General features: G+C 35.7%; 1 protein-coding gene and 1 pseudogene across 1 annotated transcript; one reads left to right on the top strand and one right to left on the bottom strand.

Moving 5' to 3' along the window:
• The first annotated feature begins 2,743 nt into the window (after positions 1–2,743).
• On the top strand, positions 2,744–4,043 carry LOC143641623 (mortality factor 4-like protein 2). The gene has a single exon (XM_077109215.1). It carries the CDS (start codon positions 3,019–3,021, stop codon positions 3,883–3,885), a length of 867 nt encoding a protein of 288 aa, XP_076965330.1. The 5' UTR covers positions 2,744–3,018; the 3' UTR covers positions 3,886–4,043.
• Positions 4,044–10,388: 6,345 nt separating this feature from the next.
• Positions 10,389–17,832, bottom strand: part of LOC143398259 (transmembrane 9 superfamily member 3 pseudogene) — a 30,949-nt pseudogene continuing 23,505 nt past the window's right edge.

Here is a 17,832-nt window from a genome sequence, read left to right as displayed (position 1 = left end):
TAGATCAATTAAAATTTTTTCTATAACTTTGAGAAATGACTTCATAACTTACATTAAAATCACTAATAACATTTAATTTAGTAGGCAGAATATTCTAGGGACATATTCCAAAATATGAAAATAATAACATAAATATCCAATAAATAGGTATATTTGTGGGCATTATATGAGAGAATAACTCATGATCACTACAAATGAAAATCATAAAGAAAGTAAATTGTGAAATGGAAGAATGATTATGAGAGAATGCTGGATAAAAAAGAACACAGAATTTTAGTGTAGGAAGATGTAACTTCTAGAGAAGGATGGAAGTGTATAACAATATATTAATAGTTGTATTAATATAATTAGCAGTAGAGATAGAATTACAAAACTTTATATCTACCATTCTCTGTTTTCCTATTTGTGTGGCGTGTTTAGTAATAGTCTTTTAAAAGAGCACAGATTTACATTCTTACAGAGTTACTACATACTAACTCCAGTCATCAACTTAAACCTGCACTTGTCAAAAAAAAAAAAAAAAAGTTTTCTCTAGAATCTAGTTCTACCACACTTTAACATGTGTAATTGAAAAATAAGGTCTTAAGATCAACATAAGAGAACTCTAAACTGAGCCAAGGTAACTAGATTTATTTACTATAGAAACTCTCCCATACTTACCAATATGGGATTATGCATTGGGAACCTATTTGAAAGGAAAACACAACATATCTCAAAGTTGTAGACAACAGAACACAAATAAACAAGTGTGTTAGTCAGCTTTCTGTTGCTGAGATAATCAACCTATAAGGAGAAAAGATATCTGGCTCATGGTTGAAGAGGTTGCAGTGCATGATCAGTTGGCCTCATTGCTTTAGGACCTGTGGAGAAACAGTACATCAGTGGAAAGTACATGCTGAGAGAAACTGTAGAACTCATGGCAGCCAAGAGAGGAGGGCTGAGGTCCCAATATTCCCTTTATGGACACAACCCAGTGGCCTACCTTGCTATCCCAGTTCCCCACCTTAAGGTCCCACCACTTCCAATAGAACCATAGGTTGAGGACCAAATCTCACCAGATGAATTTTTGGTTGACATTTAAGACCCCATCTGTGACAAGGATATCACTCAGGACTAGAGTTACAGGAAAGAAAATATGGGAAGCCCTCCCTTCAACAACAATTAGTATCTTTATATCTCAATTTCCTGCAGAGAAAAATGAGATTCCTGAATCTGATTTTTCAGAGGATTGAATGAGAGATGTGTTTTTCTTGGAGATGTAAACTTGGCAACAGATGTAAGTATGAAATAGTTGCTTAAAAGTAAATGTAATTTTCTTCACTAAAGGGTTATATGCACTAACCTGTACTCAGCAGAAGCAAGGTTTTATTTACCCAGTGACAGTGTGAGTGTACAAGCAACATGCATTTATAAGCAATTAGATAATATTCTCAGCATATTAATAGGAACTAATTGGTTCTATTATGCTTTTCAGTTTGTTTAGCATATTCACCCATGTGATTTCAATCTAGCCTCATTCCAACCCTGGGAATCAGGAAAGTCAAGTAGTGTTATTAATTCCACTTAACTGATGAAGAAAGCCACAATTCAGAGGGATGAAAATACTTGCAAGGTTATGCAGCTGATAATCCTAAAACTGTAACTCTGACTTGGGTCTTCTGGCTCTACATCTCATTCCCCACCCCAATTCCTATGTACTTAGTTCTCCTACTCAATGCTAATTCATCAGGCAAAGCCCCTTGGGTTGGATATGGAAATTCAGGTCTATTTTATCTTTGAAAGGTGAAAGAAAAAAAAAACACTATATTAAAAACAGTTTCCTATAGTAAAATTCTTTCAAATGTTTGTGTGTTGTCATAGAGTGCCCAGGAAAGAGAATATAATGGAGAATTTCTGACAATAAAGCCTTTGGATAGGTCAGGAAGATCCAGAAAGGAGACAAGGAGTTTGTTACACCCTTGGAAGCTGTTGTTCTGGAAGTGTGTTGGTCTGGTGAAATAGAGGAAACCCTAATCCCTGACCAGTTACTACTTAGATCTCACCACCAGTCTCTAGAAAGTAGAGGAATATTGATGCCAATGTGCCTATTTCTCTAAGGAAATTCTCTTCTCTAGGCAATTTTGGATCAGATGAAAAGCAATACACTATATGAAAAACCAGAGTTATTTTGTGAGCCCCTTGAACCCTTTAAAATATCCATAATTGGGGATTATTTCAGAAACAAGTGTCAAGAAAATGCATGCTCCAAAGATTTTATCAAGGGAAGGAAAAAAAATGTGAGCAGCTTGAGAGCTCAGTGTTGCTAATTTGGAAGAGCAATTTGCCTTCAGATGGACACAATTAACAAACTTCGGTCAAAAAAGAAGCCAATCATAAAAGTGTGAACTGGATTGAGGTAGAGGAATGGGAAAGTGACAGTCACTTCAGAGCTGATATACTCTCACTTGAAAGCTTCCCCCATTTTTAGAATGTTTAGTCCAGTGATATTACTAAGGGATTTAGTTTTGAGGGAAAAAAGAATGTTTGACTTTACACTAACCTACTATGAATTTGCTAAATTATTTTTCTATGACATTACATCATACTTTATTCTCTCTTTATACCAGTGAGTATTTTTCCATACCCCCTTCCCACAAAATGTATTTTGATTTTCCAGATACGCTAGAGGGAAAAAAGGGTATAAAAGGCACCTGCTATACAGCATCCCATTGAACCCTATTTAAGTTCTTCTGGACTATGGCGGTTGGAGGGACGGCAGTGATCACACGTCGGCTGCTGGAAAGAACTGGATTCTCGTTTCAGATCACTATCAGAAAAGCTAAGTTTGCCTTACAGTAAGGATCAGGAGATCTGATCCTGTTTGCAGAACCATCCCTGATTACAGAGCCTTGGGCTGTGTCTCTCACTTCATCCTTCCAGATCATCCCAGAAGATCTGTAAGATTCCATCTGGGAAATCACTAGGAGTTCTTGGAAGGGAAAGAAGGAAGATTGTTGGTTGGAATAAAAACAGGGTTGAATGAGTTCCAGAAAGCAGGGTTCTCAAACTCGTGGACAACAATCTGCCGAAGAAGACAACTTTAAAAAACCAACTCGAAGCAACATGCAGAGAAGTAAGATGAGAGGGGCCTCCTCAGGAAAGAAGACAGCTGCTCCACAGCCAAAGAATCTTGAGCCAGCTCTCCCAGGAAGATGGGGGGGTCGCTCTGCAGAAAACCCCCCTTCGGGATCTGTGAGGAAGACAAGAAAGAACAAACAGAAGACCCCTGGAAATGGAGATGGTGGCAGTACCAGTGAAGCACCCCAGCCCCCACGGAAGAAAAGGGCCCGGGCTGACCCCACTGTGGAAAGTGAAGAGGCATTTAAGAATAGAATGGAAGTTAAAGTGAAGATTCCTGAAGAATTAAAACCATGGCTCGTCGAAGACTGGGACTTGGTAACCAGGCAGAAGCAGCTGTTTCAGCTCCCAGCTAAGAAGAATGTAGATGCTATTCTGGAAGAGTATGCCAATTGTAAGAAATCACAGGGGAATGTTGATAATAAGGAATATGCGGTTAATGAAGTTGTGGCAGGAATAAAAGAGTATTTCAATGTGATGTTGGGCACTCAGCTGCTGTACAAATTTGAGAGGCCCCAGTATGCTGAGATCCTTTTGGCCCACCCTGATGCGCCAATGTCCCAGGTTTATGTAGCGCCACACCTACTGAGATTATTTGTAAGAATTGGAGCAATGTTGGCCTATACACCTCTTGATGAGAAGAGCCTTGCATTATTGTTGGGCTATCTGCATGATTTCCTAAAATATCTGGAAAAGAATTTTGCATCTCTGTTTACTGCCAATGATTACAAAGTGGCTTCTGCTGAGTACCACCGCAAAGCCCTGTGAGGGTCTACTGACCACTCACTATTATGTCTGGTATCTGTAAACACTTTCTGTTCTTAGTCCTTTCCTTGTAAAATTGATGTTCTTTAAAATTGTTAATGTATAACAGGGCTTATGTTTCAGTTTGTTTTCTGTTCTGTTTAAACAAAATAAAAGGAGTACAAGCTCCTTTCCTCAATTCAAAGTTGCTACCAGTGTATGCAGTAATTAGATAAAGAAGAAAACATTCAGTAGAACATTTTATTGCCTAGTTAACAACATTGCTTGAATGCTGGTGGTTCTATCCCTTTGACACTACACACTTTTCTAATATGTGTTAAATGCTATGTGACGAAATGCCCTGATTCCTAGTGCCAAAGGTTCAACTTAATGTATATACCTGAAAACCCATGCATTTGTGCTCTTTTTTTTTTATGGTGCTTGAAGTAAAACAGCCCATCCTCTGCAAATCCATCTATGTTGTTCCTTAGGCATTCTATCCTTGCTCAAATTGTTGAAGGATGGTGGTTTGTTTCATGGTTTTTGTATTTGAGTCTAATGCACGTTCTAACATGATAGAGGCAATGCATTATTGTGTAGCCACAGTTTTCTGGAGAAGTTGATATTTTAGGAATTGTATTTCAGATCTTAAATAAAATTTGTTTCTAAATTTCAAAGCAAAAATAAATAAATAAATAAATAAATTCTTCTGGTTTGAATGTGTGCATTATCCTGAGATATTTTGTGTTTGTTATTTCAGAAAAGCCAGGAAGGAGGATGACTTAAAACTAATTAAATAGACCATGCATTCAAAAATACATTTTGTGGGGTTAAGAGCTCATATGCAAAGTTGCAGCCTAAGGAGAATTAACACAGCTGAATAAGAATGTCTCTAATGATTATGCTTTTTTTTCCCTCCCACTTATTTCTAAATCCCAAGAAGAGTTGGGAAATGGGCAGAGAAGGATAAAGGAGAGAGTGGCAGAAAGCAATCAGCATTGGGGGTTGAGGTCTACAGGGACTAAGGATTGTTGTTCCTTACAGAGACCTCATTGCTAAACTGTTCCTTCATTGTATTAAGTGAAATCCAGCATCTTCTGTGGTTCACATCAGAATAAATTTTATATTCCAATTTCTTATTTTGGTAGCAGAACCTGACAAACCAGATTCCAAATTGTCCCCATTAGAAGTGATGGGAAGGGAATAAGCAGAGTGAAGATATTTGTCACCTGATTGAGAATGACAGAAATTAATTACCCCTTTATCTGTGTCTTCACCGGAGTTTGTGCCTATTGTTGTTGCATTTATTCCTAATTCTTTTTTTCATGTCATTCTCACTGTCCCCCACACTCACCATTAGATGGTAACTTAGGCTCTTGGAAATATATGGTCCTGTGCTCTCTCACCTACCCCTCAGTGCCCTGTATACATTATATGTAGGAAGAAAGGAAGAAGCAGGGAAAGAGGGAAGATGCAGGCAAGAAATACTGCATTAGGGAGATATTGGTTAGTGTCAAGAGTGGGACTGGAGGCTGGGAAATGGATGAGCTGGGGAGGCAAATGGATTTGAGGGTTTTTCAGTGGGAAAAAAATGGGAGACAATAATGTTAGACCAAATGCAAAATCTGATTTCAAATGCACTTGCATTTTTCTGTGATTATTGCTGAGAGTTTTGCAGAGTCGGCTGTTTCAATTTGTATTGAAGTAGATGGGGCCAACTTTTCAATTTATTCCACTGCTAAATAATTAATCTGCCACTTGGGATCTTTAGTAAACTGACCAGGGGTTGCATTACTAGTGTACAAAATAGCTCTGTGATGGGTCTTCTCACTTTCCAATTCAGGTTTCATATTTCTTTGAGAAACCATACTTTGAATCTGAATCATATTCTGAGAGCCATAACCTAGGCTGACAAAGAAATTGCCATGCGTCATTCCTACTTGGCTATGGTGCTCAGCAATCATATAATTGCTTTTCAATAAAGAAGTAAATTATAATAATTTAAATAACATTTCAAATATCTCACTTGGTTTCCTTAAATATGTTAATTTGCTATGATTTATAGATTCTGTATCAAATATAATTCTTCTTAATTTCTTTCTCTTACAAAAACTTAGTTTTCAGAATATCACATGAAGTAAACTTTAAAAAGCTAGGAGAATCTTGTAATTTAAAGATGAATAGAATAGAAATCTGAGAGCCTTCATAATGCTGAAACTACTCTTCACTGCCTTGTTAGTTAGCCCACAATTAGCTAGATAATGTCTAGTTAATAAGCTATGCTTGAGGACCCACTGAAAATCCTAGACAAGGTGTCTGTGACTTGGCATTTGTAATCCAAAAAGATTAAGAAAACAGGAAGGCACAAACTCTTGATTTATTCTATGAATGCATAAAAATATTCTATTCATCTAAAAAATTTTGCCTATTGGTCAGTAGACTTAGCCACTGAAATCAGTATATTAAGATACAAGTAAAGAAATCAAAGTGAAAGGAAACCCATGTAGAATGGTAAAGTATGACCAATGGAATTATTGTAATAAAGCCTTATTGCATAATCAGTAGCTAGAAATATGCAACCAATATATTTCATTTATCTGTATTCATTATTTATTACATGTCAAATTATATAATCTTTCATATATACAAGTTTTGGGTATATGAAATATTACACAATTTTGTGACATATGAAGACTATTATTTCATGTTACCTTCACAATAGCAGAGAAGATATTTGGTGTCTGTCAAAAAATCAACAACAGAAAGCAGCTGAGAATACTGTAGTTCATCCTTGTCCAAGGTCACACCTGCTCATGTGGAGTTAGAACCAGTCACAGATCTGCAGTTTGGTGCTGTCCACTCTGATTTCAGAGTAGTGGCTCCTGTTCACTCTCTCCTACTTTAATTTAAGAATTCTGGCAGGATGGAAAGAGTATAAATAAATGGTTCACTGCTTCCTCTGCTATACCATAAGAATTTATGGTACATGCTGCTTGAGAACAATGCCTTCTTTGCAATTCTTGAAGCATCTCTAGGGATATATACCATCCTATTTTCTTCCTTGCCATGCTGTAAATCAGTTTTACAAATAGCTACTCATACAGGAAAGAAGCACTTCAAATTGGACAGTCTAGTGTACTTTCCAATTTTGTATATGGCTTAGTAAGCTCTACCTGTTAAATATACCTTATTTTTATCACTGTCATCTTTAAACCACCATTAATATTAACCAATAAGTAGAAATTGATTTAACAGACTCAAAACTGTTTTGCCAAAGAAATGATGCTGTTGCAACATAACTTTGTTATGAAGGAAGTATGTGGTTAATTAATACTTTTTTGGAAACCTAAATAGCTACTCTGTGAGGTTGAGGTAGAAAACCTTCACCAGAAGAACGGGGGGGGGGGGGCGGTAAAATGGATGCTGTATAGTAAGATGCTGCTGATAAACGGCGAAAGCAGATGAGGCAGAAAGTGGGTACTTGGAGCTTTCTCAAGAAAAGTGTTGAGCTAATCCAACTTAGCATAAAATAGAGATTCACGCTCAGGGTGAGGCTCTGCAGTAGGCACTGACCATGAACGTGTTTATAATTTTCAACAAGAACTAGCTATTTTTGCCCATGACTTTGAAAGTCTCCGGTGGGTGAGAATCAGCATGAGCCATTTACGGAGCAACAAACTAGCCAGAGGCACCTCAATTCCTGCAGTCAGCCTAAATCATAATCCTAAGAAGGGACTAAACAAGTGGCTTAATCTGAAAGATTGAATCTGGCACCATGTCAAATAGGTCAGATAGGTGAGGCAGAAGCCAGCATAGCAAGAGCTGCATGAACTTGTGACTTATGAGAGTAAATGACTTGCCTCAGTTCTTTTTGGCTAAGGGAAGCTCTGTTCTTTGTGTTTCCTGCTCCCCCATGGGGTGGAATTCACAGCTCTCAAAATTTCAAAAAAGTCTAGAAAAGCCCCGTTTCCTGGAAATAATACCATATCCTTAATTCCTCAGGTAAAGGCTTTGTGTTCTGAACTAAAATTTCTTACTAATTTTTGTCCTGACTGGTAAACCCATTCTCTGGTGCTAGGAAAAGGGAAATTGGTACTAAGAAATGGGGAATCATAAAGACAAGTGTGCAATTGTCCTCAAACAGCACAATCCTCAGAGAGGACCCATAATATCTGCAGTTCTCCTTATTGTGCCCTTGATTCTGTCAGTTCCCTTCCTTAAAAAATATGTGGGGGAGAATTATAAGATGGGTTCCCCAGAGTATATCGACCCCCTCTGCAACCTGACTGTGGGTTGACAATTTATATAAAACTAACTCTGAATATGTGGAGCTGACAGCTGTCAAATTAATATTTATACAAAGTTTACTCCATATGCAAAATCAGTCGGTCTCAAGTGTCATCAGTGGACACTGGTTTTACAGTGCTTTAAATGACATCTGGTATGACTGAATCTTATCTTGGCATAGAACTATCATAGTTTAAGAGGCTGCTGGGACTTTTAGCACATTGTAATTTAGTATCCCACATAAGACAACTTTGTTATTAATCCTCAGGAAAATCATGGGACTTTAAACACTATTCTTACTTTTCTCTCCAATCTAGTTCTAGTCACAAATTCTCACAAAAAGGAGAATTTTCATTTTCTCATAAACTTGATACAATTTAAATAGAACTTCATCAATTGGAATAGGCCCCAAAGTTTCTTTAAAGGCCATTTGATAACGAATTTTTCTCTTTCCTATGTTTACAAAGTAGGCAATAAGTTTAATTATTCCAAAAAATTGCACAAGTTGAAAATAAATACATAATTAAAAATTATATACATGTATTTAAAAATATTTGGACACATCAGAGCAATGTCTCTGTAGAATATTCTCATATAATAGTTCCCAATGGTATGAAGATGTCTGAAAAACAAAAATTTAGTCAATGGGCAACTGATGCACAACTTCTGAGAAGAGAAATAAATAGGACAAGGAAGAATTAATAAAGAATATAAAAAACAAGAAAGAAAATTCTCTTTCACTTCATCAGACACTTTCATCATCCTGTATCTTTTCTCCTATGACTCTTGGAAAGTTTATATATATATATACATATATATTTTGGGCAGGAAATTTTATTTGAATATTCTAAAGCAGTAATGCTTTAGATGTTACTTATGTGTCCCAGAGAGGTTCAACAAAATTAAATGTTTCTAATTACAAATTTAGCTCCTGTAGGAGTCTCACACAAGAAACAGAAGAAAACAAACCCACTTCCAAAAGAAGTATGACACACACATTTTGAAGAAACCCCAATGTTTCATGCAATGGTAGGCAAGATGTAAAAAGCTACCCAAATTCACACATGTCTACACCAATCATCATCAGGAAAAAAAAATACTCCATATTCTATCTGTACATTCAAATGCATCTGGGAATCTATACCTACATTATATTACTTAATGTTATATACATTTATTACCCACCCCCCTTTGCTTTTAATATCTTATGTAAAGCCTTCATTCAAACTCAAAAAGGTATAAAATTAACCTGGGTGGGGGAAGATAATCCTTTAGACATTCAGTTAAAATATAGTTTATCTCAAAATGTTTAATAAAAACAAATTATATTCTCCATTTACAACTTGACTTTCTAACTGTAGAGTAGATTACATTGTAGAGAGTACACCTCTATCTTCAGACTGTATCTTCTATTCTTAGAATTAAGATGTAACTGGACAATTTTAAGATGAATAAATGGGAAGTTGGTTCCACTAAGATGACAGCAGATATATTACATGCAGAAGTTAATATTTTTTAATTCTCTCTTTAAAAAAGGATGCAGTTTATTGGAGGGGAGAAAACCTATAACAGGTCAAAAAGAACTCAGATTCAATATATGAAAATATCTCATGATAGGTCGACGATGACAGTAAAAATAAGAGGAGAAAAGTAATCTTTCTGGAAGGTCATTTTTCAACAATGTAGAAACACTAAGTGCCAGGAAGATTTCTACTCATGTAATATTAGCATCCAAGTTTCCTTCTATTTATTTTATTGGAACAAATGAGTTAAATAAGTTATCTGTCCTCTTTACTGAGCTTATCTGTTTCATCTTTAATCAGCTGGTTTTGGGGAAGGTTAGCCATGTACTGTAGTAATGCCTACTGCATAAAATCCAACCATTTGCTGTGAACAGGTGGAGAAAGCAGTCAGTAGAAACCTAGGATCCCCAGAAATAGATGGTGATAGAGACCCACACAGTACCCAGTATTAAGCCCAAATCTCTTTTTTTTCAGAGAGAGAGAGAGAGATATTTTTTAATATTTATTTTTTAGATTTCGGTGTACAGAACATTTTTATTTTATTTTTATGTGGTGCTGAGGATCAAACCCAGTGCCCCACGCATGCCAGAGGAGCATGTTACCTCTTGAGCCATATCCCCAGCCCAAAGCCCAAATCTCTTCTTGTGCTTTTTTGCTGTGCAAGTTCCACCCCCACAAAAGATAAATTGATCCAAAGTTCCAAGTTTTCTTGCGTCTCTAGTCAATTTTCACATTAGTATAGATTTTCTTGGACAAAGGTCCTTGTTCCCATGTAAACAACTGCTCCACACATTATCCCAAGGCTATGCTAAATAACATCATATATCCAAAGTAAAATGATGTTTGAAATAAGCAATACATCTTCGTAAAAGGAATACATGTAAACATAGATTGAAGTTGATTCAGCAGAGAGAAAACTTGTCCATTACCACATATAATCCTCTGCATTTAGTAAGAAGTATGTGCACACAATGCAACCCAGATGGTCACAACACAAAGGTTGACCAGCACCAGCACCATGAAGCCATAGACATAATAGACCTCATATGCCCAGAAAGATGTGAAGATGAAATACATTTCAATAAAGATAGAGCCAAAAGGTAAAATTCCTCCCAGGCAAACAATAACTGCAGGCTCCATAAAATATTTTTTTCTCTGGCATAGGATGAGGTATAGCATTGACAGACAAAGGAATTTGTGTTGACCTGACAAATTTCAGCCAAGTATTATAACAATAAGATTTAGAAGAACAATAACCAAAAAACAGATGCAAAAGCAGCCACCATTGTTCCCAAAGGAATGGCTCTTGAAGCATGGTAAGAAGTGGCTATAAAATTGATGAAGAAGGCCTGCAACACACTGCAGCTGGGATAAGGAATGCCCCAGTGAACATCTGTTTTATCCATCTTCTTTCTCCTTGTCTAGCATAGAGACTTCCTCCAAAATAACCATACCCTGGAGATGTAGTAGCATAGAAAAATATATAAATCTTGTATCATTACAACAATAATACCAATGAGAGACAGCAATTATCTGACATCCAGAAAGAATTAGAGAGAAAGATATTGGCTGGTGACTTGATGGTCTAAATACAACTACATGCATCTGCTTCCATCCATATCCATCTCCTAAGTCTCTATCCATGTCCTCCATTTCTTCTTCTTTACTGTACGGGGCATACTCTTTCCTTAAGTTCTCATTAAAATCATTGAAACTAAGCCTACCAAGAAGATCACCACCTTGAAGGAGTTGAAATTCAAAACCAGTGAATCCTCTGTTGAAAAAAGCACGGATCAAGATATTAGTGAAATCGATCTTCAAATTTTACATCTGACTTTTTCCATTTTACCAAATGTGACATCTGTATTTTGTTATTGGGAACCAGTTTCACCTTTCCTTCATCAATTTGACTTCCAAAACTATTTCAAGCTTTTTGTAGGTCCAAATTTAACAATCTTCTCCATTTTTGTCTGCTTCACCAACAATACCCCACATTGGTAAATCTTCTATGTACATCTGGTACCGGTAGGGGGTTTTGTAGCATAAACAAAGGCATCTCTCTTTTCTTTATCAAAATCAATTTCACAGTAAGTGGTTGGCATCACATCATCTTTAAATTTAATATCCAGACCATTAAATTCCAATTCAACTCCTTGAAGTGCTTCTCTCAGTGTTTTATGCTAATGACTGTTACTTTTTTTTTGACCCCACAGATTAGACGTGAAAAGTACTTTTATGTTTTGTGGTGATTTTGGAAGGGACCAACAGTATTCATCCATAAAACAACTTCTTCTTAATCTTGAAACTGACTTTCCTGCCTTGCTCCAGTCCACCATTCTGAAAACCATCCGTCCTAAGTGAAAGCCACTCCTAGAGTCGTTAACATCCATGCTTGGATGTGAAAATGCAATTAAACCACTAATCAACTTTAGACCAAATGCAAGAGATTATTCCAGGGCCAGGCCTTCGACTGGGAAATTCGAGACTTTAGGTTCAGAAGTGGCCCAAGGTACAGACCACCGGGATGGAGCCTTTGCTGAGAATCTGTGTTCCTGCTCATCTGCCTGGGCCCTGTGCAGCAGCAGCAGCGACATTGCTGAGGCCGCTGACAGGCCAGGAACGACCTGCCTTGGCCTCGTCCTGGGCGCTCGCGCTGGACCAGCCCATCAACTGCTCTGCCGCCATTTGTGCCAAGGCCGATTCGAATCCACAGGGAGCAGGCTGACTCTTGGACCAGGGCCCAGAAGCTGCCTCTGTGGCCTCCGCAGTGGTCACAGCTCCTGAGCCGCCTGCCCCTGCCCCCTGCCAGCCTCTTCCTTTAACTCAGCCAAGTCAGCATCATACAGATTTAAGCGAGTCTTTGAAAAATGCTTATCCCACCCACAAAAGATAAAAAATTCACAAGGACAAGGACATCACTTGTTCTCATCTTTAATGCCCCACATACTATGCACAGATCTCGCCAAAGGTGAGTATACTATATAAATTTTTAAAGAATATATAAATAAATTTCTTTCAAATAGGTGAAATGAAAAGTAAATGAAGAACTAAGGAGTTGAGTGGATAGCTAGAGGTTAAGAGAGTCAAGGAAGTAAGTTCAAGAATGCTATAGAGGGAGGGTTGACAAAAGACTAAAGACTGGGCTATGTGCCCTGATTGACAGCCTGTTGGGTCCTAGTACCCCACAGTGCCCAGGTGCTGATCTAGCATAGGAAGCATCCATCACAAGACCTGAAGGGGACTCTTTCCTTGATTGTGTACGTGACTGCAAGCTATCATCTTACTTTGGATTCTAGTTTCATACTGTGTATAGAGTAATTGTGTGACAAGAGAGAGACCACCTCTCACACAATTACTATATGTGCAAAGACTGGTTTTCAGACTGGATGGTTTTCAGTATGTGCAAAGCATGTGAGCATTAAATAAAAGCTGTTTTCATTTCTTCAGTTCCCTGTGCAGTTCTTTAGCATAACAGATGATAGACAAGAAAAGCAGACAGATATTTGTAAACAGATTTTCAGAGTGGTCATAAATATATCATTATTGTAATTCTTCAAAGTTCTTGGTATCTTTTAATTGTATATTCAACAGGAACAAATTTAAGCTTACCTGTCTAACCAGTTGGTACGTAATAATTAATACACATAATAAAATAATAAAAGATCATCTTAGCTAATATAGCAAGTTATCTTTATTATAGGGCTATTTTTTTAAACAATTTGCAATATAATTTATTCAGGCTATTTTATGTTCACAAAATTTTTTACATACTGTCTACAAGAAGAAATTTTTCTTCTTTTCTTAATAGGCTTATAAATTTGAGTTTTAAAGTCAATTAAAGAAAAAAATCACCAAATGAACTCAGCCTAATTTATTTAACTAGCTACTTTTAGAGAATAAAAAATATATGGAATTTTATGTCTTCTTTGGTCTTCTTTGGCCTTTAATGATTTTCATTATAGTACCTTAAACTTTAGTACCCCCATTATATAATCCTGCAAAAGGGGTCAGTAATTTATGAATATGAGGGTATCCTTTGTGAATAAATACATGTCTTCTTATTTCTTTGGTCTGTTGTTCACCCAAAGGGCAGAGACAAGAAGGCTAAAATGGGATTTCTATGCTCTCAATAAATTTAGCATTGCTATTTGGAGTCTTTAGCCTTCAGAACATCTACAGAGCAATAGAATTATCTAATTCATATCAGGAGGGACAGAAGACTGTTGTCTCTCTAGAATCAGAAAGGCACTCTAGATACTTCAGAAAATTATAACCACAGAACTTCCAAAAATCTCCTATGAAGCTATAATTGGTCAATGTAATTTACTTTCTAATTGACTTAAAATGTTCTCAGTTGGGAAATGAATTAGAAAGTTTATCTAAATATTTCAATAATCTAGCACAATGCATGACTTTAAGACTTGGAAAAACACAGCACTTGTCAATATAAGCACATGGATACACACATGTGTTGTATATTTTATTTAGGATATAACCTAAGGAAATGTAAGATTAAACTCTGACATAAAAATTTTCAAGTCTTCGTGAAATTACATGCAGTTGAAGAGATTTAGAAAAGGCTTCATGTCTTGCTTGATGGGCATAAATAATTTTTAAAAGAACTGCACAAAGATACTTTGTAAAAGAGGCATATAGCTCTAAAACGTTTATTAAACCAATTATAGCCAAAAGTTGCCCACAAAGAAAAAGTATTTCAATTTCTGTGATCCTAAGAAACATCCTAGTTATTATTAGATATAATAAAACATTATTTCATAAGATTGATTTCCAGTTTTCCTAATGTGAGGGCTGTTGGGAACAATTAAAAAGCATTAGAAAGTGCATCAAAATCTCCATTTGGAATGGATAAAATTGACACTAGAGATGTTGAGGCAGTTTCTTAGCTCCTGCTTGTGAAACCCTGGCCACATATGGGTGACTCCTTTCTGACACCCAGCTCCTATCTCTTTTATTCAACTAGATTCATAGGTTGTATGCTATCTAGAAAATAACCCTTCCCTTGCTCCACCTAACAAAAATCTTACATGTTTTCAGGTTGTTTCTGAAATGTCACCTGCTTTAAAGCCTTTTCTAAATCTCTTCAACTGAATGTAATCTCTCCTTCTGCTGCCCTTGTAAAGAATCTCACTCCTCACCTTGTGACATCCACTTGTATTACTTGTTCATTTCCCACACTCTTTTTCACCTTCCTGGAAGGAACACAGTTTCTTGTTGAGATATGTATTCTTTGTCTCCTTAGACCAATATCAGATAGATGGATAAACAGATAGACATCTGATGCTCAAATATTTCATTTTTAATTCAATTAAATTACAGAGAGGAAGAGTAGGCAGGTATAAAAGCATTTTAAAGGACAGACAGAAGACACTATGGCCAAAATGTTCTTTATCAGAAGTGTGCAAATGGGCCTAAAATAGAAGGCATCCTGCTAGTCTATGGACAGACGAATTCTCTTTTGTCCACACATGTTTTTTGCTTTTCACTCTTATCACCATGGCTTGTTTATTATATTTTTGTCTTACTAACTTGCTTCCTACAGTTGATTTTCACAGTGGTCATGTGCCAGTTGGCTAGAGCATGAAATGTTTCTTTGTGGAAGTCAAAAGTGGTACAATTACAAGGTCATCTTATCTCTGCACTTTTATTCAACAATTTAATTCATTCTGATATTTGACTTTTGTGTACTTCCAACTCATGAACATAATTTTACTTCTGACTTTGGATCCCATTTTAGAAATGTCAGCTCTGAGTTTTGAGTTTAGAATTCTTCTTGGCTCTCCTCACTTTGTCTCTTACAACCCTGGCATGCTCTTTTGTAAGATAAATTTAAGCATTTTTTTATTGGATTAAATGGAAAGAAGAGCCAGGGCATGGTATGGAAGACAGTATTTGTGATTGCTTTTAAATATATTAACAATATACTGAAAAAATACATATATTTTTAGTATAATAGCAATGCTTTTCAGTATTGCTATTCAGTATATCAGTATATTCCAGGGATTTTTTTTTTGTCACCTAGCTCTTCCCCTTTAGTTTGTCTGATGGCCATTTCTGTGCTAAGTGGTTCTGAAGTCTTTGTTAGGGACAGTTCTGTTTCTATAATGATCCCTTAAATCAAGTGCAATACAGAACATTCAAACATAAGATTTTATCTTCTTCAATTACTCATTCTCTCCAAATTCCAATATGCATAAGTAAAACTTCACAGACTTAGTTAAAGTCTTTAAGTGATTAATTTCAAAGTATATGTAAATTTACTTCCATGGAATATCAAGATTAAAAGAGATGATATTTTAGAAGGTAATATTGGGGTCCTAAAATAAACTTTGGATATTCTGAGATAGTCTATATCATAGCTTTCAAAAAAATAAAAAATATGAATTGAATTAAAAGATTCAAAATACATTAGGAGGAATAAATTACACATTTAAATACCATTAAATGTGTGCAGTAAAAAGGATGTGCATAACATTAATTTATTTTAGAATTTGAGTAAGTAAATTAATTTAATTTTGAAATAGTTCTAATCTTATAATTTTGAACTTAATTTCTACAATTAATTATATTCTCTAAAGTAAGTTTCATTTTATAGAAATAATCTGAATTCTGTTTTCTCTAAACGTACTCTAAAAATAATCTCACAATTTCCAATTCAAATTAATTTAATTTAGTATGCCATCTAAAATTTGTTTGCAATTCTTGGTAATAATAGGAAAAGTCAACTTCTTGTTTATCCAGATTATCTGTACAGTTTGAAAATGCATGCAATATTTACTTATGATCTGTTTTTACTGTTGATATTTTTTTTTGGAGGAGTGTAGGAGGTAATAATATGTCTTCACTTTATGAAAAATAAAAGATAAGAATCTATGCTTATTTAATGCTTATTATGTGCACTGTATAAGTAATCTCACAATTGCCTTTTGAGGTTTTTGAGGTTCTGAGTTTTTCTGTCTTTCTTTTTTTTTTCTTCATTTTTTTCTTTCTTTTTTTTCTTTTGCATTTTATAGGGTTTGAAGAAAAAAAAATACCAAGAAGTTAAGTAACTAAGGTGTAAACATTCTAAAAAAGTCAAAAGTCAATTATTTAAATAAGCTCATAGTCTCTTTATCACAACACAAAATAGGCAAAGAAAATGTAGTAAGTTATTATTATTTGATGACATAAAATACATAGTAGATATTGGCAATTAAAAATAGATAAAAGATGCATACATGTTTTTTATGTGTGTACACCTTTTTAAAAAGTAAGTTAAAAACATAAGACAGACTCACAGAATCACATAAAAACAGCAAATCACATAAAAATAGAAAAACCTGTTAAAATTTGCTTTAGCATTAATTTCAGGGTAATAGATTACAGGTTATTTTCATTCTTTTATTTACTCTAAATTTCTGACTATGACTATTTCACAAGGTGTTTTCTTTTCTTTCAACCCACCCTCCCAATCCCCACCAGTACTAGGGATTGAATCCTGTTACATCCCCAGTCCTTTTCCCGATTTTGTTTTTTGTTTGTCTGTTTTGTTTTAAGACAGGATACAGTGTCTTGCTAAATTGCTGAGACTAGCCTAAACTTGTAATCCTCCTGCTTTGGCTTCCCAAGTCTCTAGTCTCAGTTTTATTTAACAACAACAATATATTTTTGCTGGGAATGTTGCTCAGTAGTAGAACACTTGCCTAGCATTTGTGAAGCCCTGGGTTCCACCCCCAGTACTGCAAAAGGAAAGAAGGAAAGAAGAAATGAAAAAACAATATATTGTTTTAGAATCATAGATACATATACACATAATTGTAAACGTAAGAACTCAGATTTGAAACATAAGGTTATATTCTATTTACTATTATCAAAGATTGACTATCTAAGTCTAAGAAAAGCTTTCAAATACTTTTGTTGGTGTTTGGGTGTCTGTGAGTGAAAGAGAGGGAGGGAGGGACAGGGAGAGAGAGGGGAGGGTGGGAAGCACACAAGCACATCTGTCAGAGAGCCTCTATTTACCTATAGCTGTTCTCTGTGTAGACAACCTTCATGATAATTACTTTTGGGCAGATGGGGAAATCCTTCCTAAATTGCATGTAACAATCCTTTCTTTTTGAGTTCTATTGGTTGTTATTGAAGATTCATAAGAACATTTGGAATT

Source organism: Callospermophilus lateralis, chromosome 4 (assembly GCF_048772815.1).
Source record: "Callospermophilus lateralis isolate mCalLat2 chromosome 4, mCalLat2.hap1, whole genome shotgun sequence".
Classification (NCBI taxonomy): Eukaryota; Metazoa; Chordata; class Mammalia; order Rodentia; family Sciuridae; genus Callospermophilus; species Callospermophilus lateralis.
The sequence above is the reverse complement of the archived record's forward strand: the minus strand, read 5'-3'. Positions and strand labels throughout refer to the sequence as shown.